The 25,181-nt window shown below is 42.0% G+C and overlaps 2 protein-coding genes across 7 annotated transcripts in view; one reads left to right on the plus strand and one right to left on the minus strand.

Annotated features, from left to right (window-relative positions):
* The window catches only part of hdlbpb (high density lipoprotein binding protein b), a 33,931-nt gene that overhangs the window by 3,472 nt on the left and 5,278 nt on the right, over positions 1-25,181 (plus strand). For 4 of the 6 annotated variants that reach the window (XM_085137621.1, XM_085137660.1, XM_085137637.1 and 1 more), the window contains exons 2-26: positions 174-253; positions 2,147-2,248; positions 2,495-2,646; positions 2,830-3,045; positions 4,387-4,593; positions 4,826-5,041; positions 7,457-7,663; positions 8,390-8,497; positions 8,763-8,867; positions 9,093-9,171; positions 19,573-19,712; positions 19,802-19,906; positions 20,019-20,132; positions 20,218-20,304; positions 20,411-20,542; positions 21,305-21,523; positions 21,631-21,852; positions 21,944-22,162; positions 22,423-22,564; positions 23,036-23,163; positions 23,253-23,357; positions 23,454-23,588; positions 23,900-24,043; positions 24,128-24,307; positions 24,391-24,507. In XM_085137621.1, coding sequence (XP_084993747.1) covers positions 2,173-2,248; positions 2,495-2,646; positions 2,830-3,045; positions 4,387-4,593; positions 4,826-5,041; positions 7,457-7,663; positions 8,390-8,497; positions 8,763-8,867; positions 9,093-9,171; positions 19,573-19,712; positions 19,802-19,906; positions 20,019-20,132; positions 20,218-20,304; positions 20,411-20,542; positions 21,305-21,523; positions 21,631-21,852; positions 21,944-22,162; positions 22,423-22,564; positions 23,036-23,163; positions 23,253-23,357; positions 23,454-23,588; positions 23,900-24,043; positions 24,128-24,307; positions 24,391-24,507 — 3,555 coding nt within the window. In that variant the 5' untranslated portion in view covers positions 174-253; positions 2,147-2,172. The remainder of the gene's footprint in view (positions 1-173; positions 254-2,146; positions 2,249-2,494; positions 2,647-2,829; positions 3,046-4,386; positions 4,594-4,825; positions 5,042-7,456; positions 7,664-8,389; positions 8,498-8,762; positions 8,868-9,092; positions 9,172-19,572; positions 19,713-19,801; positions 19,907-20,018; positions 20,133-20,217; positions 20,305-20,410; positions 20,543-21,304; positions 21,524-21,630; positions 21,853-21,943; positions 22,163-22,422; positions 22,565-23,035; positions 23,164-23,252; positions 23,358-23,453; positions 23,589-23,899; positions 24,044-24,127; positions 24,308-24,390; positions 24,508-25,181) is intronic. The other 2 variants (XM_085137645.1, XM_085137652.1) reach the window with 1 other exon arrangement.
* Positions 11,823-15,942, minus strand: LOC146521932 (uncharacterized). The gene is made up of 10 exons (XM_085137732.1): positions 15,549-15,942; positions 15,129-15,244; positions 15,022-15,063; positions 14,862-14,933; positions 14,714-14,779; positions 14,476-14,564; positions 14,247-14,358; positions 14,048-14,156; positions 12,818-12,888; positions 11,823-12,305 (listed from the first exon to the last, which is right to left on the minus strand). Exons 1-10 carry the CDS (start codon positions 15,922-15,924, stop codon positions 12,213-12,215), a joined length of 1,146 nt encoding a protein of 381 aa, XP_084993858.1. The 5' UTR covers positions 15,925-15,942; the 3' UTR covers positions 11,823-12,212.

Raw genomic sequence — 25,181 nt, forward strand, 5'->3', positions numbered from 1 at the left:
TAGAGAGACGAGCAGAGGAGAGGGAGGGAATTGAGGAGGAGAGTGAATCAGATCGAGACGGTATAAGGTGCAGTGCAGTGTGGGTGTTTACCCAGCCTCCGTGCTGTAGAGCTGTTTGATTTACCTTTGCTCACTTTTAATCTTTCTTTTTATTTTCCTTCCTGTGCATCCAGGAGCTGAAATACACACTCACACTGAAGCGCCTACGGTAGCCGCTAACTGGACGGACTCTCTGGCAATTGACCTTTTGCAGGTAAGCCTGGGCTCTCTTTCTACAGTTCTGGCAGACAATACTACTTCTGAATGATCACGTTCTCCACAGATTTGTCTTTAGAGGGTACAACTACTGGATCATTTGCAATGCGGGTGGACTGGAAGAGCTTGTTTCATATGGCATTCCTGAGAGCACACAGTCACATTTCAGGAGAGAAAGCTTGACTGGAGAGTTTCATAGATGTTAGATAATAAAACAATGTCACTGTTGTGCTCAAAATGACTCTCCACATGGAAAGGACTCATAAACATGCCTGTTTATAAGTGAGAGTGGAATAAAAACAACTGAGCTGTTGAAGCAAAAGTCTTGTGAAGAAACCCCGCCCCCTCCAATCACTTTCATTTTTATCGGAAAGATAAAAAAACTGGCTTAAAACAACTCAACAAAAGTTGTAAGATTAACTTCCTCAGCTGCTAATTGGACTCATAAATGTGTGCTTGTAGTATTCACTGATTTTTATTTTACTGCTCTGTTGCCATAAAAAAAAAAAAAATTCCCCTTAATCACAAGACTGTACCAGTGTTCCCAAAATGCACAGTTACAGAGTTCAGTGCCTGCCACCCCCTCACCCCCACGTCCTCACCCCACCCCCTCGCATAAAGAACTTTATAGCTGCAGTGAAAGTAAATGAAATGATGTGTTTCTCCTCAATAACATTTTATCTCAGATTACAATAGAAGTGATTAAAGTACACTACATTTTAACATTCTTTCTAATTCAAACTGCATTCCTTTAATATGTTAATATTTATACTTTAAACTGCATAAAGTGTATGACTATCTCTATAACTCATTAGAAGGCTTGTCCTTGAGTTTCTGGACATCGCAGCAGAAATGGGGTGCTGTCACCTTCTCATGTGGTCGAGGTGTAGCTTTAGCCTGCTGTGGGTGTAAATATACTGTGACAGCAGAGGATGCTGATGTTAAACATGGTCAAAGTTGCAGCATATGTGCAGCTAATTCCTGTGAGCTCAGAGAGTCTTCAGAAAGCTTAAAACTTTTTATGAAGGGCAGCCAATCAGAAGAAACATGGCCTAAATGGAGGATGGCCTCAAAGTGAGAGGAGCTGAAATGACTTAAAATGACTTGTATATAGTTGATTAACTCAAGGGCCAAATAAGTATTATTTGACAGCTTCTTTGAAGGTTTTGATTACACCTTGTAGAATACTTGTAGCAAGAATGAAACGCTCTTTTTATGCCACTTAAGTTCATCGCCACCTCTTTGCTGTCCACTCTGTGTGTGTTAAATGCAGAGGACAGGCTGCAGCTCGACTTTAAAGACCCGCCAAAACAGCGTCTTTGTTGTTGTGTTATCAGCGTCTTTATTTATGTGCAGCTAGATAAATTGATGTTTTTAGTCTAGTTGTGCATAAACCCCTCGAACCTTGAGTTAGCAGAGATCTTGGAGGTCTTGTGGGTTATGTTTTGGACTCACAATCCTATGGGACCCACTGTTGTGATGCGAGCCGAGCAGATCTGACCTGTGATAGTGCATCACCAGGAATGTCAGCAGCAGTTGTCTTGGACAGCTCTGAGCGTTTGACTTGTGATAACCCCGTCCCCGAGGCTTTGCAGCACTGTGTGTTTATCTGACGCTTGTTAAGTGTTAATTGGAGCGTCTCAGGTGCAGCGTGCAGCATCGGTGCAACGTGGCAGAGCCACAGAGGGAGTGTGGTTCTTCGGGGCCTTCTCTAAGCAGTCCTAGAGAGCACAGGGAGGGAAACAATGTGAAAGCAATTTGATCATAGTTAGTGCTTTATCAGTCTGAAATTTCATGAAAACACAGCAGTGTGTTTCCTCCTCTAAGGTTCTGATTTATTGTTATTCTTTAAAAAAATAAATAAATCAATATTCCCATGTTTCCGTTTCAGTGGAATAGTGGAATAAGTCTTGAACCATGAGCTCAGTGGCAGTGTTGACCCCGGAAAGCTTTGCAGAGCATCGCAGTGGTCTCAAGGACCAGGAGATCACAGGTAACGACCTGCATCTTTCCACTTATTTTTATTCTTGCTAGAGTTTTCCCCTCACGAGCCCAAACTAGTGAGCAAATTATTAGCCCAAGTTTAATGTGTTTAGATTTTCTGATATGTGCATTATGTGTTTTTGACACAGGCTTATTTGTATTGCTGTTTGGTATCTTTGTTGTTAACAATCCTTCCCTACACATACTGTTTTCTTACTCCTTCCTTGCCATTTTTATCTTTATCTCTCCGGGCCAGGCTGCGTCCCGGAGGATGAGGCCTACATCCCTACCTATCTGGAGGCCTTCCCTCCACTGCCGGAGAAGGGAGCACCAGGGGAGAAGGCTGGAGAGCCGCCTTCGGCATGGGGGAGCAAGATCAGACCCATCAAAGCCTCTGTCATCACCCAGGTGAGGAGCCCACTGTGGGGACTGCTAAAAGTGAATGAATGCATTTCTCAGCTCTTTTAATGACGATGGCTGTAACTGAATTTAGCCTCAGGCCTTTTAGCTGCAGTAGAGCAGGGCCAATGAAAGATGCATGTTCTGGGAACAACAAGCAAGAAAAAACACTTTCAACTCGTCTGTACCCAGGTGTTCCACGTGCCCCTAGAGGAGCGTCGTTACAAGGACAACAGCCAGTTTGGGGAGGGCGAGGAGGCCAAAGTGTGCTTGGACATCATGCAGCGAACGGGAGCGCACATCGAGCTGTCTCTGGCCAAAGACCAGGGCCTGTCCATCATGGTCACTGGCAAAGTGGACTCCGTGATGAAGGCTCGCAAAGAAATCGTAGCTCGATTGCAGACACAGGTAAATGCACTCGTACTACTTATAGTATAATTAAGTGATCTGGATTTGGAAAATATTGGGAGGATATACATATATGTAAGTTTTTACTTTCTGTCTGAAAAGCTGGTCGGAGTGTGTACAAGTAATCCTTGTGAGCAAAAAGTTATTAATGCTCTAACACAGGGATGTTAAAGTCATTTTACATAGTGGGCCAGATCAGCGTAACTGCCCTTTCTGTCAGTATAAAGAGATTTAACTCAACATATGAGATGGTTACATTTAATGTGGAAACTTTAAATGGAGGAAACTTTATCAGGAGGAAAATCTGCAAATCTTAAGACAATAGTTTGATACTTTATTAATAGCACAAGGGAAAATTCTTTCATTTGTTCAAAATCGATGTACTCCTGTTATCTGAAGCCTTCCAGTGGGCCGGATTGAAGTCTTTGCTGGGCCGATTCTGGCCTTCGGGCCTTATGTTTAATACCCCAGCTCTGTATGATGTTAAAAAGACAGGATATCCTTAATATGGTCATCTCAGGTACACAGCGTTGGCCGTGAGCACAGGAGTTTCATCTGCCTGTTGTTCGAACCTCTTGTTTGTGAGGGGCAACCAATCAGAAGACAGTCTGTTGTCAGTATTTGTGCAGTGCAGGCTTTACATTTGTTATTCATTCTTGTGTGACTTGCAAAAACAGTGAAACCTCTGAAACTCAGATAAACTTAAACCCGCAGCAAAGAATTTGAATATGCAGCCATCTATCTTTGAACAAAAATCACTGTGAAGCAGAAACATCAGAACAGTGTAACCGGTGGCTAAAAAATGTTTTTGTTTCGCTCTGCTTAATGTTGAAACGTGATCCAAAGACACACACGGAGGGCAAATACTGGCTGCGGCTCGAATAATCCTATCAGGCCAGTTTAGGACAAAAAGTTGAGCCGGAAAATGACCATCAGCTCCCAGGGGTGGCCTTTGTGGGCCTCAGCAGCAAACATGCTGATTTCCACTTCAGTTGGTGCACTGAGGTGCAGCCCTTTAGCTGAGCTGCAGTTACTGGTTGAAAAAAGTGCAGAGGTTCTCTGTTCTCTTTTCAAGGTCGAATGCTTTTTACCAAGTTTAAAGAAAACTTTGATAGTAGGAATTTTATGTCATCCTGTTACTTTCCTTGGTAAATGATGACTATTAAAAAAAAGTATTTTCTGCATATGTCTGTACATGTGCACAAAGCTCCAACAACATTAGAATTAAAAGGGATTTCTGTGGCTGTTGCTGTACCCTGATAAATAAGAAGGCTTATTTCCATTGGGAAACACTACAAATCTAACTTACTTGCTCCTGAAAACTTTCTCCTGCTCCTCTAGGCGTCGGCAACGGTCGCCATCCCCAAGGAGCACCATCGATTTGTCATTGGGAAGAACGGTGAGAAGCTGCAGGAGCTGGAGCTGAAGACTGCCACCAAGATTGCTATTCCACGCCCGGACGACCCTAGCGCCAACATTCGCATCACCGGCACCAAGGAGGGAATTGAGAAGGCTCGCCATGAGATCCTGCTGATCTCTGCTGAGCAGGTCAGACATGGGTGGGTGGAGAGGGGGGTGGGGGTTGTTTTAATAACTAATTTCTGCTCAACCGAAACTAATTGGTCTTTCAATGTGAAAAGATGCACAAACAGTAGCATTAGGAACTAAATTGTTTCTGACTATTCAATATTGAATCGTGTTGAACCATCACCATGACTTCACGTTTGATCGACTCTTCTGTCTGCCGTCGTTCTCCTGCTCTTCCTTACCCACTCACCAGGACAAGCGTGCGGTGGAGCGTCTGTCCCTGGAGAAAGCCTTCCACCCCTTCATCGCCGGAGCCCACAACAGGCTGGTGCAGGAGCTGAGCCTTGAGACAGGGGCCCGCATCAGCATCCCACCGTCCAGCCTGCCTAAGGACGAGATCGTCATCACCGGCGAGAAGGAGGCAGTCGCGCTGGCTGTCAGCCGCATCCGAGCCATCTACGAAGACAAGGTGAGACTGTTTTCCAGAGATTATTCATGCCCCATCCTGCAGACATGGGACATGACATGAGCGACTTTAAGTCCTCTTAGGTCAACCCCCCCCCCCCCCCCCCCAAAAAAAAAAAAAAAAAAAAAAATCAGATGCCCTGTTATATTTACATTGAGTTAAAAGGTCAAAGGTCATCTCTTCCTCCTTTCAAACTGCCCATACTATCAGCAGATCGAAACCCAGACCTTTGTTGGCTCGACACATTTTCATATTTAAATTCGTATTTTTCAATTGTATTATTTCTTGGTAATACTAGTCTGTGTTTGTGGAGCGGCTGTCTGATCACATTTGACTACCAAAGTGTCAGTCAAATGTGATACTCGAAGAAACAGAGACACGTGTTTGAATTAAAGATAACAGCTAGGTGCTCTGGGTGTGCTGAATTTAAGCCTGAATTTAGCCTTAAAGGTTTTGTAGCATTATTTATTGACTAGACAAACTTTAAACCTCAGATTCATAGAAAATTGTTCAGAATAAAGGAAGTCAGCGTTGAAGATGGATTAAATCTTTGTAATGGCCTGAAGAGTTTTCACTGATTGCTTTTAACCAAATTTAGAGAGAAAGGGAAATTTTCTTAAAGGTTGTTACTGTCAAAGAGATTGAGCCAGAAAACGACCTCCACTGATGTCTGCTGCTTGGTGGGATCATGTATGGTTGTAAATTATGTTATTTTTGCAAATTTGGGGCCTTGAACCTGATGAACTTTACCCCCTAGAATTGTGACCTTTCTGTACCCATGATGCTGCCTTTTTAGCATTTTTTTATATTGTTTGTATTAGTTGATATATGTATTCTTTATTTCTGCATTTTATAGATGTGCGATGAGCTGCTGTATAGCCACCTTTACCCAATAAAAGCAGGTGTAACAGATTTATATAAAAAGACAAATGTCAGATTCTTTAAAATAAAAAATTCAGCTTCTTTAAAATATCCATGTTAAGCGGGGTGAGGGGGGTTTAAGTGTGTCATTGGTTGTGCTGTTACAAACGTTTTCACAGTTATGCCTTTGTTTGTGTACGCGCTCAAAGTGAAGCGTTTCTATGCCGACAGCATGCTAGCGTGTGGCTGTGAGCGTTCATGTGACTATTTCTCTGAGCTGCTGTTCATGTGTTTCAAATTCATGAAACAGACTTGCTCATTATTGGACATATGGGAAGCTGAGTGGCTGATTGGAAATCATCCGATTCTGTCTGCTCCATCAATGCCTTTCTTTTTCCTCTTTTTGTTTTTGTGGTCCACTTGTTTGTGTCATTGAGCTTAAAATACTTAATTTGCATGAGTACTCATGATGACGTGTTTTTGTTTTGTTGTTGTTTTTGTTTTTTTAAAAACACAGAGTCAAAAATATAAAATAAAGACTTTCCGTATATGTTAGGGGCATTTTGGTCAGAGTAAAGCAAGTTCGGTCATCACACTGTTCCTGTGCGTCTTTGTGTCTTGTCCAGAGAAAATTTACATCACAATATGTGATGTATGCATGCATGTGCGTTAGATTTCAAGTGGACTTGCAAGCAGTTTAACAGGAATAACGACTCCAGCTGTATTTGTCCTCAGAATATAATCAAATCTTTAAGATTTTGCAGAAATCCAAACAAAGAACAAAGCAAATGATAAAAATAGGATCACATCCTTAATAAAGGGGAGTCTCATATTTGTTATTTTCCATGCATGATTTTTATTTGCTTTTTTCGGTCGTTTGTTTTTTCATCCGGGCTAAATTTGCATTGACATTTTAGACGCTCGGGTGTTTCTGACTCGCTGTGGGAAAGCAGCGCGCGGTTTAGTTTAGGGTTTTACTGAAAGACACGCATGACTGCAGGCAGCTCAGTGTGGTTATTTTGTTTCACCAGACTTGTTTTACTTGTTCGCTCCATCCCATGAACCATAAAGCTAATCTGTACCAAAGGTGTTTGATTTAGTGTGTTTCTGTATTTAAGGAGGCTATTTAGAGTTTGTGCATTCTCTCAACGTTAAAGAAGCTCTGTGAGATGGATGGGTGAAGCAGAGGAACTGCGTGTTTGTAGCAGATGAGCTCCGATGATAGGCAAGCTGGAGATAATGACGAGAGAAAATTGGATTTCACCAGAGAACAACAGGATGAGAATGCTAATGTCATTTAGTGCATATGTATGATTAGCAAAAACAAATGTACTTTCTCTGCTGCCTTCCCACTTTCATCTATCCTTCTGTTCCCTTCTCCTTCCCCCGGATTTTGTCCGGTCTTTCTGTTACTTGACTTTTCCCATCTCCTTCCTGCTTCCCTGATTCTTCTTTCTGTCTCCTCTTATGTTTCCATCCATACCTCAACAAGCTTCTCGATTTACCCACATCCTCTCGCCACAATTGTCTTATCACTTGTCCATGTCCTCCTCGCAGAAGCGGAAGACCACGACTATCTCTGTGGAGGTGAAGAAGTCTCAGCATAAGTACATCATAGGTCCGAAGGGCAACACCCTGCAGGAGATCCTGGAGGCCACGGGGGTGTCGGTGGAGATGCCTCCTCTGGACTCCAGCTCAGAAACCATCATCCTCAGAGGGGAGCCTGACAAACTGGGACCAGCACTCACACAGGTCTACGCCAAGGTGAGAACACGAGAAAACTGTAATTAAAGGACAAAGATGGGGATTGCATTTTGCTTAATTAGCTTTTGTTATGGCAGAAATGTAGGGAATAAAAGTCCCTGAAGTTGCATTTACAGGATACATCCAAGAGGTACTCAGACGGCCTAGATTTCCTTTTTTGAGACTTTATGTTTAGATGTATTTATTTTTAATAGTTCAGAGCAGCAAGATTAACAACCTCAGCAGGTACATCACATCCACATCTTTATAGTGAAAGAAACTGGGAAAGTTGGGCAATGATTAATCTATATGTAGTTTATCAATATTAGAGGCAAACATTTATGATGGATTTGTTGGCCAATCCAGAAGTCATATAGCAACATCTGGTTTTAAGTCTTCCTTTAAACTTTGGTTTTGGGCTCCACCAAGTCAGGATACGTACTCCACCTCACCCTGTGTCTGAAACAAGCTGGTTTAGCTTCCGTGACCATAAAAGGAAATCCGTGGTGAGCTGAAGTTGGCTCGGTACAAGCATTGGAGACTGAGCATGTAGAGTAGTCTGAAGCCTGAGCTTTGGCTCACAGGGATTACTTGCATGTACACTGATCTCATTTTAAATATTTAATATGGAAAGAAGGAAAAGCCTAATATATCCCCTTTATTTTAAGTTGCAACTAAGCCATTGCAGGGACACAATTTCTGTGATTTGTCAATGCAAACATGGTTTTAATGTTTTGTACTGTTCAGGCTAAGAGCGTAATGGTGGTGGAGGTGACTGCCCCCGCCTGGCTGCACCGCTTCATCATTGGCAAGAAAGGACAGAACATCGGGCGGATCACACAGCAGCTACCACGGGTAAGGAAAGGAGAACAAAGAAGGCGTGGGGTGATCTGAGGTAAAAGCCGGAGATAACACAGACGTCTCACATCCTGCTCCTGCAGTGTGAGACAGAAAGCTTTGTGGGGAGGAGGCTGTGTTACGGCAGCAGTTGTTGTGCAAAATGGGACCAGTAAAGCAAAAAATGCTGGACAGAACACAGACAAAGAAAAGTCTGTGTTTTGAAAAGTCAGAAGGGGGAACTTCATAACTGGCTTGCCTTTATTCCTGTCTGTGTGTGTAGGTTCACATAGAGTTTACTGATGGCGAGGAGCGCATCAGTCTCGAAGGGCCGACGGAGGAGGTGGAGCAGGCTCAGGCCCAGATACAAGAGATCATCAAGGACCTGGTCAGTGCAGACACACACGTACACCAACACAACAAAGCTACGGTAGACATGACGTGTATTGTCTTCTGTCGCTGAAAGAAATATTTCTGTGTTGGACAAGAGCTGCACACACTTATGGTTTAGTAGACCTGAAGAGAGATAAGAGAGAATCACATTTGATTGGTTGAGTGTTGGTTCACATTTATAAATCCAAATCTCCTTTTTCTCCTTTTTCCCGGTGTCCAGCTGGTGAGGATGGACTACACCGAAATCAACATAGATCAGCGTTTCCACAGACACCTCATCGGAAAGAACGGAGCCAACAGTGAGTCGATCACTTTACCCCTGACCTGAAAACTAAACTGTAGCAAATCTGTCATACTCCCAGGTGGAGCCCTTGTTGCACCTCATTAGTTTGTCTCCCTACCTGCAAAACTAACAAAGAATATGTTTTTAAAAGTGCTTTTATTTCATGTTTTATATCATGGTAATGATCATTTGATCCACACATATCGATGTATTTACATTTTTCCTGTCAGTCATTCTAGTTGCTTTTAGTTTAGATAATTCAAATGCTGCCTGGGGTAGAATATTTAATGGAAAGCATCAAATTCAGGGTTTTGAGTGATTTTTAAACTGAAAAGTTGTCATGTGGCTGTCGCTGATCTCAGACACATACTGCAGACTTCCTGCACTGTTTGTCATGTAAAGCAGGGAACTTTATTGTGAGTCATGAGGCAAGTGTTAGTGACCTGATTTTCATCATGAGAGCTGGTCTTTGATAACAGATGCCAGGCGCTTACCTACAGCACATCAGTGTTCTCCAGCAGGTTTAAATATGCAGCAGCATGAATCCTATCTGGCTGTTAAGTGATGACGTATGAGACCTGCTTCCGGGTCCAAACTGCGTTCATTAAGGCTGTTGTGTTTTTAACATGTTTTAATGCTTTGTATCTTGTTCTGTTTAATCTGAACAAACCCCTAAAAATAGTCAATGATCTCTGTCGGCCTCTCTGAGTTTTTATTACCACTATTCATCTGCAGCACTTTTTTTTTTAAAAAGCTGAGTTTTTAAAACCTTACGATGTAACTACGGCCCATCGGCCCATGGTTTGCCACCAGATGTTTGAACAGGTCAGAAAGGAGTCATTCTGAGGCTAACAAAGACTTGAATGAGTACGTGAAGCTGAGGATCAGGAACTTTGTCATAGCGAGTAATCCAAACCACGCAGCAGTATGTTGATGACCAACCTCGTGCTGGTGATGGATCGTCTCAGTTTTTCTGACTGAAGTTTGGTCAATTTTCAGCATATTTTTCCTGCCTTGCATTTGTCCCTAATAGGGATGGGTACCGGTATCCGGTGCCATCATGGCACCGGTTCTGACATAAACGGTAGTAACCAGACCGAAAAGCAGCGCGCATTTCGGTGCTTTATTTCGGTGCTTTTTTTTCCTGAGCTGTGACACACTTTCTTCTTCCTTACATTTCTATTGGCGGTTGGCAAACAACTGAAAGGTGCATTACCGCCACCAACTGGCATGGAATGATACACTTTAGATTCTAGCCAATCATTTTACGTTTCGAGGATAGTAGGCGGGTCCAGGTACGTACGTTCTTTTAGAGCAGAGCTACAGATTAAAAATGCCCAAGGCAAAGCGGTCAAAAGTCTGGCTGTACTTCACAGCAAAAGATGCAAACTCAGCAGCCTGCAACAAGTGCTTTAAGCTGATACTGTCAAAGGAGGTCACACTTTAAATCCGATGAACCTAGCCCTGCCAGTGTAGCAGAAATGATGATGGCAGCAGCAGCCGTTCTTCTCTGCGTGAGTAGCTTAATGTTGTTCGTGTGTAATTTACGTTGAGTAAGCTAACCGCGTTATTAAATTAATGCATGTAACGTGAACTAGCAAACACCATCATAGCTACATGCGGCTGTCTTCTTGTTTGATGTCAGATACTCCCTTCACCCTGGCCAAAAAGGCTAAAATGACCGAAGAAAAAGTGGAAAACAGCTAAACATGAGAGGTTTTTGGACAAAGTTTGTGTTTTTTCCATTGTTTAAGCACTGCTTCCAGCCCAGAGTGATACCATATATGCCGTATACCTGCAGAAAAGACTAACATTGTTATCTTTTTACAAAAAAACAGCTGAACATGAGAGGTTTTTGGACCAATTTTGTGTTTTCCGTTCTTTAAGCACCGGTTTGGGCACCGTTTAAGCACCGGTGTTCTGACAAACCATCCTACTTTGGCAAAACGTCCTACCCGTAGGATAATTTTACGGTGTCCTCTGACAAACCATCCTACTTTGGCAAAACGTCCTACCCGTAGGATAATTTTACGCTGCCATATGACAAACTGCCCTACTTTGGCAAAATGTCCTACTGTACATAATTTATGCACATTTCTGCTGCCAAACAATAATTCCAGCACTAATTTAAGTAGGTATGATGGTTTGCCACTTAACTTTGCCCATCAGAGTATGTTTGTAGCTGATATTCATAAAGCCAGTACGGTTTGACACTTCTTTTTACCCATTAAAGTGTGCTTGTAGGTCACATTCACAAAGGTAGCATGTTTTGGCACGTGATTTTTCCCGTCAGAATTATGCTTCTTGCTCTTATTAACAAAGGTAGCATGTTTTGGCACGTAATTCTTCCCGTCAGACTATGCTTGTAGTTTTTAATAACAAAGGTAGCATGTTTTGGCACGTAATTTTTCCCGTCAGAATTATGCTTCTTGCGCTTATTAACAAAGGTAGCATGTTTTGGCACGTAATTTTTCCCGTCAGAATTATGCTTCTTGCTCTTATTAACAAAGGTAGCATGTTTTGGCACGTAATTTTTCCCGTCAGAATTATGCTTCTTGCTCTTATTAACAAAGGTAGCATGTTTTGGCACGTAATTCTTCCCGTCAGACTATGCTTGTAGTTTTTAATAACAAAGGTAGCATGTTTTGGCACGTAATTCTTCCCGTCAGACTATGCTTGTAGTTTTTAATAACAAAGGTAGCATGTTTTGGCACGTAATTTTTCCCGTCAGAATTATGCTTCTTGCTCTTATTAACAAAGGTAGCATGTTTTGGCACGTAATTCTTCCTGTCAGACTATGCTTCTAGTTTATAATAACAAAGGTAGCATGGTTTGGCACTTGTTTGTAGAAGCAGTCAGCATGCCAAGGTGCTTAAGTTATACAGCTGTCACCATTGAAGTGATTGGAACACCTGACTATATAAACTTTGACAATGAACTCACTCCATTATAGTTACAGTATATATTTACTGAATATATTTACAGATACATATATTTGACATTTATAGATCCAACAGAACACAGGGAGAAAGAACTGAAAAAGAAACAGTGTACAAATTATGCACATTTGTCGCACAGGTAGTTCACCAGGCTGCTGTCATAATGAGCACATCCAAAATGTGCCCATCTGGAACAAAACTCGCACTGCACCTGAAGAGGGAGAACGGGGGGGTGTAAGTGTGTTAACCAACATTATGAATTTGATGAGAAAATAATTACTACAGTGGCTTCCAAAAGTATTCGGCCCCCTTGAACTTTTCCACATTTTGTCAGATTGCATTCACAAACGTGAATCAATTTTATTGGAATTCCACGTGAAAGACCAATGTCTCTACCAGTCTCTAGCTGGTAGAGACATACCCTAAAAGACTGACAGCTGTAATTGCAGATAAAGGTGGTTCTATAAAGTATTGACTCAGGGGGCTGAATAATTATGCACACCCCACTTTTCAGTTATTTATTTGTAAAAATTGTTTGGAATCATGTATGATTGTTGTTCCACTTCTCACGTGTACACCACTTTGTATTGGTCTTTCATGTGGAATTCCAATTAAAATTGATTTGTGTTTGTGGCTGTAATGTGACAGAATGTGGAAAAGTTCAAGGGGGCCGAATACTATTGCAAGCTACTGTATATTGCATTTGTGGTTTATTTGTTTTACCATTTCAATCATACTGGACTCAGGATCGGCTTCCAGCATGGAACAAACCACACAGTAGTCATCAGCATTACCTAGAAATAGGGCTGGGCGATATGACCCAAAATTCATATCTCGATATTTTTTAGCTGAATGGTGATATAAGATATATATCTCGATATTTTTTTATAAAGCTATAAGGTAAGAACAAAAAGAGAGTTCTTATTTAAAGCTGTGTCCCAGATGTCACATGGGCACTTTTATTAACATACAGCGCAGATGTACATGAAAAAAAACTACTCAAAAATAAATTATGAGCATTTATTAAATAATAATGCTCCATAAATAAAAGAAAACAATGTTGTTTTTGTGCATAACAAAGAGCTCACAATTGTGCAGTCAAAATGTAAACTAAAAGACGCTGAGCTTAATAACAAAGACAGATTTCACAGCTGCTCTTTCCAAGTTCGTGACTGACAGCTTGGAGTTTGAAATCCGCTTCATAACCGTGTGTCTTACAGGCGCCATTTATGGTCCTTATACACACACAATACGGTAATATTACGTTGAAGCACAGTACGTATCACTCCGCGAGGCTCCTCGGTAGCCGTAATGCTCCGACAATCCATCAAGCGGTGCAGCTCCGTAGCTTAGCAAACTCAACATTTTTGACAGATTGCTGAGCGCTGTGTACCACATTAAATCGGTTCGCGGTCATCAAGCACAACCAGAATTCATACATAAGGCGCGCTGTCGGTTTTTGAGAAAATGAAAGGATTTCAGGCCGTGTATGGCGTTAGCGTGGTTAGCTCGTTAGCGTGGTTAGCTCGTTAGCGTGGTTAGCTCGTTAGCACGTTGACGCCGTCCAGCCCCACGCACGGGGCGATGCGCAGTAACTCGTTAACGGAGATTTGCCGTGTCCATCTTGTCGCTGCCTGCAGGTGAAGCGATGGGGGAGGAGGGGGAGTTGTGTTCAGTGAAGGAGAGGCGAGCCGAGTAACGTTGCTTAAAGACAAAAGTGGACGAAAGAGAGGCAAACTTGTGGCTCCACAACTATAATTATAACGTAACATAGACTATATCGATATAAAAGATATTGTCACATCTTATATCTCGTATAAAAATAAATCGATATTTTTAAAAAACTCGATATATCGCCCAGCCCTACCTAGAAACACACTGGCGTTCAACCTAACAGTTTTTAAACAAAACTGAAAGTGCTATTGCAATACAAAAGCACATGACTCTACTTACTTTGATGTTCTAGCAGTTCGCAAGCAATTTCAGTGCGGTGCAGCCCAATGGCTTCTGGAGTGGACAGCACCCTAGTAACCTCTCCACTCAGAAGGTAGTGTTCGGCAAACTGTAAAACATGTTACAGTAATTGCAATTGATTAACTTAATTCTAGTTAAATACAATAAATACAATTAAATACAATTGCTTATTAAATACCTTCAACACTAAAACTCCACAACTGCTGGAGTCCATCTGCTTGTTGTGTGGCAGAGTCTCCATTTTCCAATCCACTCGGGACTCTTCCTTTCCTTTCATCTTCAGAAAATTCCTAATAAAAATAAAACAAGTTTTTAAAATGTAGCCAGCATTTAGCTCTAAATAAAAAGAAAAAAAAACCCTCACAAACAAAACAACCCAAAACAGATAATTAATGAATGATGAATACCTCCAGTTACGCATAACTTTCCTTTCATAACAACCTTCATTTCCAAGAGGGTCTAACAGCAGTACAGATTGTGAGGAGATTTTTACAACCTAAAATAAAAATTGTATTTAGTAGAATATGTGTATTACACTCACTTAAGTAAACATAATCAATTGTAAGCATTTTCAAAATAAGAATATGCTGCTAAAAAGAACAGTAAAGCAAAAAGAGAAAAAACACATGAGGTGTGAACATGTACCACAAGGATCCAGTGTGCACCAGAGTTCAGTGGGCACAACCAAATGTCCTCAGCCGGAAACAACATCTGTGGAATATTTTTAAGTTTATAAAGGTTTAGATTTATTTACATAACATACACTATATAACCAATATAACATCTACATTACCTTGCTGACACATTTAAACTTCCCAGAAAACAGAGAGGTTGCAACAACGCAAGACAACTGATACACGGGTTTCTGAAAAATGCAAGATTTTTATTTTTTAAAAGATTACAAAATTGTATAAAATACTTTTGTGAAATAACCGGCATATGTTCTTACTTGCCTTTTGTTTCCTAATGAGGCAGTGCAGGTATGCATCAATGACCTGTTTGGATTAAAAGATTATTTTTACAGACCACCACTAGGACCAAAAATGATTACTTCACTTACCTCATCAGAAAGCCACCCACTGTCCTCCAGTGTGCGAAAAGAAGAGTCATACAATTTGTATGGCCCAACAACTGCCTCCACACGCCCGGTGTCTTTTGCAGCCCAAAGCCACTTCACTAAAAAACAAAATATGATAAGTTTCTTTAGTAATAACAGTTGCCATTTGAAAATCACGGTCAATGGCCAACGGGCCACAAGCAGACAAGGGCCAACGGGCCACAAGCAGACAAGGGCCAACGGGCCAACAAAATAAACATGCCAGAGGGGAGTGGCTTTATGTAAATCAGAAATTAGCCAAAATTGGACCAACAGGTCAAAATTAGCAAGAGGGGAGAAAAAAATAAAACATTCTATCCATTCGACTAGCCAAACTGGCAACAATTGACCAACCGGTCAGAATGAGATTTTTAGCTATGCCACCTTTTTCTTGCGTGCTGGGTTTCTGGGGGGTCACTGGTACAAGCTCTTCTGGTGCTTGGACTGATTTTACCTGAGCTATTTTTGGCGCAAACTGAATGACAGAGGATCTGTTATTTTGCAGCGCTTCATAATGATGCTGAGGACTGCAAGGCCACATCTCAGAAGATGGGCTACTCTCAACAGGTTCAGTTGGAGTTGAGACTTGGACAGGGTGGCTTCTTCTATAGGGTTTAATGTGGTCAATACTGTATAGACTTTTTAAAGTATTTCCCTCAGCGTTTTTCAGTCTAACACATTTTCCACTGAATTCATCAATTGTGTAGGGACCTGTAAAATCCGGTTCAAGTCTTCCTCCTTTTCGCCCACGTTTCCTCATATTTAGAAGCAGAATTTGATCCCCCTACATTGTACACAACATTTTTGTACTTTTTCAGGGCCCGCTTGGCGTATGCAACCTTTTGCTTGTCTTGTGACTTCGCAATGTTTTCTTGTGCAGTTTCATTAACTGCATGTTGTGCTTCACTTTCAGACTGTACATAGTCACTGTACCTTTTGTCGTCTGGCAGAATGATGTTGGAAATCTAAAATTTTGTAGATATTAGCAATTAAAACAAGATGATATCATATTCATAAAGACATTACTGGGTTTTTTTCTTAAATGGTTTCAATTCTTAGTTCTAACATAGAATTTGACAAACACTCACCGGCACTTGAGCAGGCACTTCTGATGGAAATACTGCCTCTCTTCCATACATCAGAAAAAAAGGTGAGTATTTTGTTGTGGTGTGTACTTTTGACCGCAGTGAAAACAGGGTGGGATCTAGATACAGATCCCAGTTATTCTGCTGGTCATTCACCATTTTTCGGAGGGCTCTAAATGCAGGCATAGAAATATGTAAAGACAGTAATGAAAGTTTAATTAGAAGTAAAGAAATTAATAAATTATTAAGTAACAATTAAGTTTGAATAACATAAGTAATGTTATTAAAAACTGATAGATAAAAATTAGGCATACCTTTTTATGTTGTCATTGGTCTTTTCATCTAGACCATTGGTCTGTGGATGGTATGCTGCTGTGACACTTCTTTCAATTTGCAATAACTTGCAAAGATCAGAGTTGAGCTTCAACAGATAAGGACAAGGTTCTTATACTTCTTATACAAGCACACAAGAAAAAATCTTTGACCCCAGTGAAGTAAAGTTAAAAAACGTAACTGAAAATTATTTAACACTTACTTCATTCACAAACTCTCTGCCTTGGTCTGACAAAATCCTTTTGGGGCAGCCATGTCTATATATAATGGAGCACAAGTGCTGGGCTACCTCAGATGCAGATTTTGTTTTTAATGGGAAAGCTTCGACCCATTTTGAAAAGTAGTCAGTTGCAGTAAGTATATACTGGAAGCCGCTTGAAGTTTTAGGAAGAGGTCCAGTAAGATCTATACCAATAAGTTCCCACACTTCAGACACCTATCAAGGACAAATTAATAATTTGAATAACAATTTGTATAATGTACACATTAACATTGATGGTTAAAATTAGTTAACCCTCCTGCCTTTATGAATATGAGCTACAAGCATAGTTTGATGGGTAAACGTGGCATAATATTTACCTGAATACACTGCAACGGTTGCACAGCAGTCAGTGGTTTCCCAACTTTTTGACATTGGTCACATTCCAGAATCTTTAAGGTAAAAATATTTATGGAGTTCACGTAAATGTTCAACATTCTCATTTGTGAAAAAAAACAAACAAAACACTTAATGACATATTCTCTAACGAACAAACAATTTAGCAACAATACTTTGTGTGCATCTTCAAATCTCTGCCAGGCCTACAGGTTATTACTGTAATATCACTAATTAACCATATTTATTTATATTTTGCAAGTGTACAGTTTCTCTTTTAACTGATATCAAAAAAATTATCTTAGCTTATTTTAAACACTATTTAACAACAGTACAAACAGTTAATACATACCCATGTTTTAATGTCAACTGTCATACCAAACCAGTAAAATCTGGAACACACTGCATTTAGCGTTTTGTGTGTGCCAGTGTGTCCTCCAATTGGAGATGAATGAAACTCATGAAATATCTTCCTGGCATCATCCATGGTTTTTACTACTCTTCTTGTTCCAACAAAGAGTTCTCCATCTGCAGTAAAACAATATATATTTAGAAATTAATTTAACCACATATATGAGTTGTTAGTATTAACAATAAATTACTGACCCTTTTGTTTGAATTTTGAGGCATATCTTCTGAGGTTTTGCCTCTGAGCCTTGTCATATCCTGAAGGGTAGGAGCCCGCAGAAATGAACGCGTAAATCTCTTCCCACTTCTTCTCCATATCTACGAATGTAAGCAAACATTTTCTTATGAGCTTCAATATGTGCAGTTAACAATGCAAATAATTTAACTTATTAAATAACGACATTACCGAAACAGCCTTAAAACACCGAAGCTGCGGACTCAAAAGTGTTGTGCAAATACCACGTGTCCAGTAACTTGACAGCAGACTTCACCGAAGCTGCAAATTCGACAGTTGTGCAGAAAGCAGATAGCGACTTCACTTTAATATTGACAAACAATCACAAAGGCTTAAAAAAAATCAAGTATCAACGTCAATAAAAAGTACTAATGCTTACTACTTACCTATTCTCCTGCAAATATGACAACGGGGTAGCGTAAAATCACAGCCGGATACGCTTAGCTTGCCTTTTTGTGTTGTGCGCATGCGCGCACATGCTCAGGAACAACGGGTAGGACGGTTTGCGGGGTAGGAGAAATTCCCAGAACACCGGCACCGTTTCAAAAGTACCGGTTTGGCACCGGTATCGGATAAAACCTAAACGATACCCATCCCTAGTCCCTAACAATCAGGAACCCTCATGTTAATTTTTTTAAGAGGAAAAAATTTAGCGTTCATCCTCCCACTTCCCTTTGCTCAGGTGTTTATATTATCCTAACCATAGCTGTGTAGCTAGCCACCACGTAGCACATCATTATAGCTAGCCCAACTTCAGTAACCCTACAAAAGTGCTGTTTAGTTTTCCGTCTTCATTTATGTCCAAAGTTATAGCAAAGCTGTATGTTTTAGTTTTACAGAAATCCCTCAGTCAGAACCTGGTATATCATCTTTATATGAAAACTAGCGAGCTAACTCCCTGCACTAATCATTTTATTAAAGATGAAAGAATTTAGACACTTTTTAACTCAGCGATGCCACAGTGTTGTTTTGAGTTTGGACCTGGAAATGTCTGAAGGTGGATAGACGCTATGAAACATGGATTTAGCTTCTAAAGTGCCCTGCAGAAATCTTTTCCATCCTTCATTTCTTTATATCTTGTTAGATAAATAGGAAATGGTTGCAGCATTTTATTAAAACGTGCAAACATGTACTATATAAGACAAAACAGAGTTAGTACAATTCTATTGAGCTTGAACTTAAAAAAATGTTTATTCTCCAAGTGACTACTTCAGGCTTGGATGAATGACGAAACATTTCTCCCTCTGAAAACACTGCATGTAGACAAAAAGAACCAACTTTCAAAACCTTTTGGACACGTTTTCTTCTAAACATTTTAAGAGAAATAGTTCTCTCAGCTGCCTGAATGATAACTATGCACTGATTCTTATTTAGCGCTTTTTGCTCTCCCGGATCCTTCAAAGCGCTTTATGCAACATGCCACATTCACCCATTCACACAACACTTTCTTCTCTGCTTAAGTGCTTACCAGCTAACACTGACACACATTCATACTCCGAAAGAAACTTGTCATGATGTTTGTTTTTTAAATCATGGTCTCCTTTAGAGTATTAGGGACAGTGAAGCAGGACATTCTTCAGGTTGTGTTTCAGTGTCAGTGTGCCGGTTGCTCCATCGCTCACATCCAGTCTCAAAACCCAGATGACGACGAATAAAATGCTAAGCTAAGCTGAGTGGGTGATGTCACAGTGGCATCACCCCTTAGGTTTTCACTCTTATTTAATTTCTGCTGTTTTCCCTGTATCACTACAGTAAATCGTATCAAGGAGCAGTACAAGGTGTCGGTTCGAATCGCGCAGGATTCTGAGCGAAGTGGCCTGGTGCGGATCGAGGGAGATCCTAAAGGAGTACAGCTGGCACGCAGAGAGCTCTTGGAGATGGTTCAGAGGATGGTGAGAATGGACTCAAAGCATAGGTTCATTGGTTTGATAGAGCCAGATGACATAAAGAGCTTTATTTCTTACGTTTTTGTCATTTTAAGGAAAACGAGCGCACCAAAGATCTGATCGTTGAGCAGAAGTTTCACCGGACAATTATCGGACAGAAAGGAGAAAAAATCAAAGAAGTTCGAGATAAGTTTCCCGAGGTGAACGTCCTCTGTGACCCGAGACTTTGTCTCGCCTTGTCATCACCGTTCAATAATTTGTTTTGACTCAACTGTAATGTAATTTGGTGATTATCATCCCGCTGCCTTCTAGGTCATTATCAATTTCCCCGACCCGTCGCAAAAGAGCGACATCGTCCAGCTGAGAGGTCCAAAAAATGAGGTGGAGAAATGCGCCAAGTTTCTCCAGAAAATCATTGCTGACCTGGTACGACCCTGTTTTTTGTTGTCTTGCCTCTCCCTGTCCCTCAGCCCTTACACTCCGCTTCACGGCAGGTTTCTTTCTCTCGCAGATTGAAAATAGCTTCTCGCTCTCCGTTCCCATCTTCAAGCAGTTTCACAAGAACATAATTGGCAAAGGGGGCGCCAATATTAAGAAGGTGAGATTTATTTTTTACAGGTTCTGTCCAAATCTGACTCCTAAAACTATTAGATCAGAATGTAACGTTTAGGACAAAAACTAACGGCAGACGCTCGCACTGCCAGATCCGCGAAGAGACCAACACCAAGATCGACCTGCCAACGGAGAACAGTAACTCGGAGATGATCGTCATCACGGGCAAGAAGAACAACTGCGAGGCGGCCAGAGATCGAATCCTCGCCATCCAGAGAGAGCTGGTGAGACATGGTTGCTTTTGGTTGATGCTTGAAGAGTTTTGAAGAAAATAGATTTTTAAAATCTACTTTCTTTTGTTTCTTGGATGAATTATTTATTAAATCCTTTGATTCGAGTCATATCCATAGACGATCAGTGGAGTTGTTACCTGAAAAAACACTCCTAACTTGCATTAGGAAAATCAGCGGGCGGGTTGCTTATTGGCTTTAATCTTATTTTATATTATAAAGAGTCGATATAAACTTAACTTCTTCAATAAACGGCATCTTTGCCATTATGGCAGTTCTAGAATTAAAAACAGAATTTAATTCTCCCTACACCGCTCGACTTTCCGAAACCACATATGCAGAGATGAACTATTAGATATGGTTCTGAGCCAAAATCCTATTTTGTACTTGGTTTTTCTAGTTTTTTTTATCATCTCTCCAATCCCACAGAAGGGTACAAAATTCTCCAAAGTAATATTAAAAAGAGGAAAAAATGACAGTAGGTTAAGATTTCTTTGTTAAAAGAAGCTGGAGATATTATATCTCTTGGCTGGCCTGGGAACACCACCGTATCGCCCCGGATGAGCTGTAGGAGGTGGCTGAGGTTCCCTGCTCAGACCTGCCCTCTGCAACCCCAGCCTGGATGAGCAGCAGAAGGTGGATGGACTGAATATTTATTGGTTTCCTCTGTTGGGATACGTCTTCTAAAATGTTCGTCTTTGTCGTCAGTTTTTAAACTGCATGAAAATCTCAGCCTGTCCCTCTTCGTCCCTCCAGGCCAACATTAAAGAGGCAGAGGTCACCATCCCAGCCAAGCTGCACAACTCTCTGATTGGCTCAAAGGGCTGCCTCGTGCGCTCCATCATGGAAGACTGCGGCGGCGTCCACATCCACTTCCCCTCTGAGGGCTCCGGCTCCGACAAGGTCACGATCAGAGGGCCCGCCGGTGAGGTGGAGAAAGCCAAGAAGCAGCTGCTGCAGCTGGCGGAAGAGAAGGTGAGCAGGAAAGAGCGAATCAATAGAAGAGGTGACTTAAAACAACGGATGTTGGCTACTAAAAGTTTAAATACTTACATCCTCCTCCCGTCCACTGCCTTTCACAGCAAGTAAACAACTTCACCGCTGAGCTGCAGGCCAAACCAGAGTACCACAAGTTCTTAATCGGACGGGGCGGGGCCAATATTCGCCGCGTCCGAGACCGGACGGGCGCCCGGATCATCTTCCCGTCGCCTGACGACACAGAGCAGGAGCTGATCACCATCGTAGGGAAAGAAGAAGCCGTACGTCAGGCCCAGAAGGAGCTGGAAAGTCTGGTCAAAAATCTGGTGACGACCTTTGTCCTACAAAACATCACCATTTAATTCATGTCTTGATTCTTGATTTTCAAATCAACAATCTCGCCGTCTCCCTTTGCAGGACGACGTGGTGGAGGACAGGATGGTGGTGGACGTTCGCCACCACCGCCACTTCGTGTGTCGGAGAGGACAGGTGCTGCGGGAGCTGGCTGAGGAGTACGGCGGCGTGGCTGTGAGCTTCCCTCGCACTGGAGCGAACAGCCAGCGGGTCACGCTGAAGGGAGCGAAGGACTGCGTGGAGGCCGCAAAGAAACGCATCCAGGAGATCATCGAGGATCTGGTGAGAGACGGAAAACACGTAGAGACAAACGGTCGCTATCTGCACTCAGGTCAAAGCTGATTTAATGTGTAAGAATCTGATTGTGTGAAAGTCACAGAAATGCTGTCAAAAGTAGCTGCAAGTTTTCTACTATGGACAGACATGGATGTTATTTCAAGGACGCTTCAGTAAGCTCATTATTTATAATTGGAAGCAAACCTGCTCCTGGTGTGCTCACCTTTTGTGTTTTCTTCTTTCTTCCTCCTCTCTCTCTCGAGCAGGAGTCCCAGGTGACCGTGGAGGTGGCCATCCCTCAGCGCTACCATCGCGCCATCATGGGCCCCAAAGGCTGCCGCATCCAGCACATCACCAGAGAGCACGAGGTGCAAATCAAGTTCCCTGAGAGAGACGACAGCGCTGCAGGTTAGAAACGACCCACAACGTGCACCCGCAGCTACGTCCTGCTGCTGCTGTGAAGATGTTGCCGCTGCAGAGGGGTTTATGTTGCAGTTTAGCACACTAGGTTAGAAATGAGCAGGCCTTTCTGTATCAACATTTAGAACAGCTGATAAAGGAAAATTAAAATGTCAAAGAAGAGACGGGAGAAACAACGGTCAGTCAATGTTATGATTGTTGACGCTGCATAGTCGCACAGCACTGTGCACTTTCCCTGATGGCAACACAAACACAATTAGCTGTTCCTAGCAGAGTCGGGTAGAGTGTAATTCTTCAATCCTTCAAGTTCCACCAGATCACGATTTATTGATGGCAGTGAGTCTGTAGCATGTGTAGTATTTCGTATTCTTTTACATGTGTAAAACAAAATCAGTGTTTAAGAGTTGTATATCAAAATATAAACTTTTAATCCCTGTTTTTCTCATTGTAAACGTGCAGCTCAGGAGGTTTCGCCACAGGAGAACGGTGAGGTCAGTCCAGAGGCGGAGTTTGTGCCCCGCAAGTGTGACATCATCACCATCTCCGGGCGGGCAGAGAAATGTGAGCTGGCTAAAGCAGCCCTGCTGGTAGGCGCTATCTTCATTAAGCTGAGATGTGACGCTGTTTAATGTTCAGTAATATCTCTGAGCACACGCTCTGTGACTGCCTCCTTCAGGCGTTGGTGCCCATAACGGAGGACGTGGAGGTGTCTTATGAGTTGCATCGCTACATCATTGGCCAGAAGGGCATTGGAATCAGGAAGATGATGGAAGACTACGAGGTAAGGCGACACGCTGCTGCTCTCTGGTGCCATCTACTGGGACTTTCTATACCTGTGCTTTCCAAACGTGTGAACTTTGGGGTTTTGTGTACGTAGGTGAACATCTGGGTGCCGCAGCCTGAGAAGCAGCTGGATGTGATCAAGGTGACGGGCCTGGCAGCCAACGTGGAGCGAGCCAAACAGGGGCTGCTGGAGAGGGTGAAAGAACTGCAGGCCGAGCAGGAGGACAGGGTACAAACACACACTGTGTCATGTTTATCATCACAGTTCAGTTTTTCATTTGCTTCTTGTGATTGTAGCGACAGATTTTCAGATTGTTCATCATCCACAATCATCACGCCATCCGTCCAGATTAGAAAAACCTCTTTAAAAAACTTTGAAAGGGGGAAAAATGGAAACACAAGTTGAATTCTTAAAGTTAGGAGATTACCACAGGGGGTCATGATTTCCTGATAGCAGTGAATGTGTAGCATGTGTAGTATCTCTTATTCTTTAACATGTATTAAAAAAAGAAAGAAAACAGTGGCTCTGTCTCCTCGCAGGCCCTGCGTAGTTTCAAGGTCACCATGTCTGTGGATCCAAAGTTTCATCCCAAGATTATCGGCCGCAAAGGAGCCGTCATCTCTCAGATCAGAAAAGACCACGACGTGAGCATCCAGTTCCCCGACAAAGGAGACGAGCAGCAGGTCCGTTTCCCTTTTTTGTCTTTTCCTGGCTCTGTGCCGAACCGTTCCCATTGATCACTTCAAATCCTTTCCTTTTCCTCGCAGGATCTGATCGTAATCTCGGGGTACGAGCGTAACGTGGAGGAGGCGCGCCAGGCCATCCAGCAGCTTGTAGCTGAGCTGCAGGAGATGGTGAGCCAAGACGTTCACCTGGACCCGAGGACCCACGCCCGCATTATCGGGGCCCGCGGCAAAGCCATCCGCAAGCTGATGGAGGAGTTCAAGGTTGGTTGGATCGATTCATAGATCGCTCGTTTTGAAGCTAAACGAGGAAATGTTTGATCTTCACTCCTCCTCTGGTTTCTCAGGTGGATATCCGGTTCCCTCAGCCGGGGTCGGACGAGCCCGACAAAGTGACGGTGACGGGCCTTCCTGAGACGGTTGATAACGCCATCGATCACCTGCTCAACTTGGAGGAGGAATATGTGAGTCCACTGTATATAAGACAGAGATGCAGTTACAGCACACGTCACTCACACCTCTCTGACACAACTGAGCTCCACAGAAATGGCAAAGCAACCATTTCTTGAAGAAGCTAACTTTTTATTTTGGATCAAATTTTTCTAATTCAAATTTGACAGAATAAGTGTTTAACGATTAAGTTTCAACTTATTTAAAATATTTTTTAATTGAGTTAAAATACACATTTGAATTCACAATAATAAAGATGACAGCAAAGAGACTGAAAACATTTAATTATTGGAGAAGAAAAATGGCTAAAAAATAATTTTGAATAACAGCTGGTGTTATTTACTCTAAACAGCTCTTCTGTGAAGCAGATTGAACACTAGTGCTGCCCACTACTGCAGATTATGGTATTTATCTCAGACCAGTTAATTGTCAATATGATACAGATACAAATATACTTCTGAACACATTTTAATGATTGATTGACACAACAAAATACACCTTTTGAACACCTGTAATTGTCTGAAGGACGTTGGGTCAGCTTCTGTTGATCAAATGTGCTACAGGATAAAAATAAAATGGACATGACGGTCCTGCACATGCGGCTAAAATTCCATCCTCAGCAGTGATGAACAAACCCATTTTAGGAAATGATGAAATATGAGATGATTGGGTTTTACTTTAACGGTAT

This window comes from Neolamprologus multifasciatus, chromosome 3, assembly GCF_963576455.1.
Source record: "Neolamprologus multifasciatus chromosome 3, fNeoMul1.2, whole genome shotgun sequence".
NCBI classification, from domain to species: Eukaryota; Metazoa; Chordata; class Actinopteri; order Cichliformes; family Cichlidae; genus Neolamprologus; species Neolamprologus multifasciatus.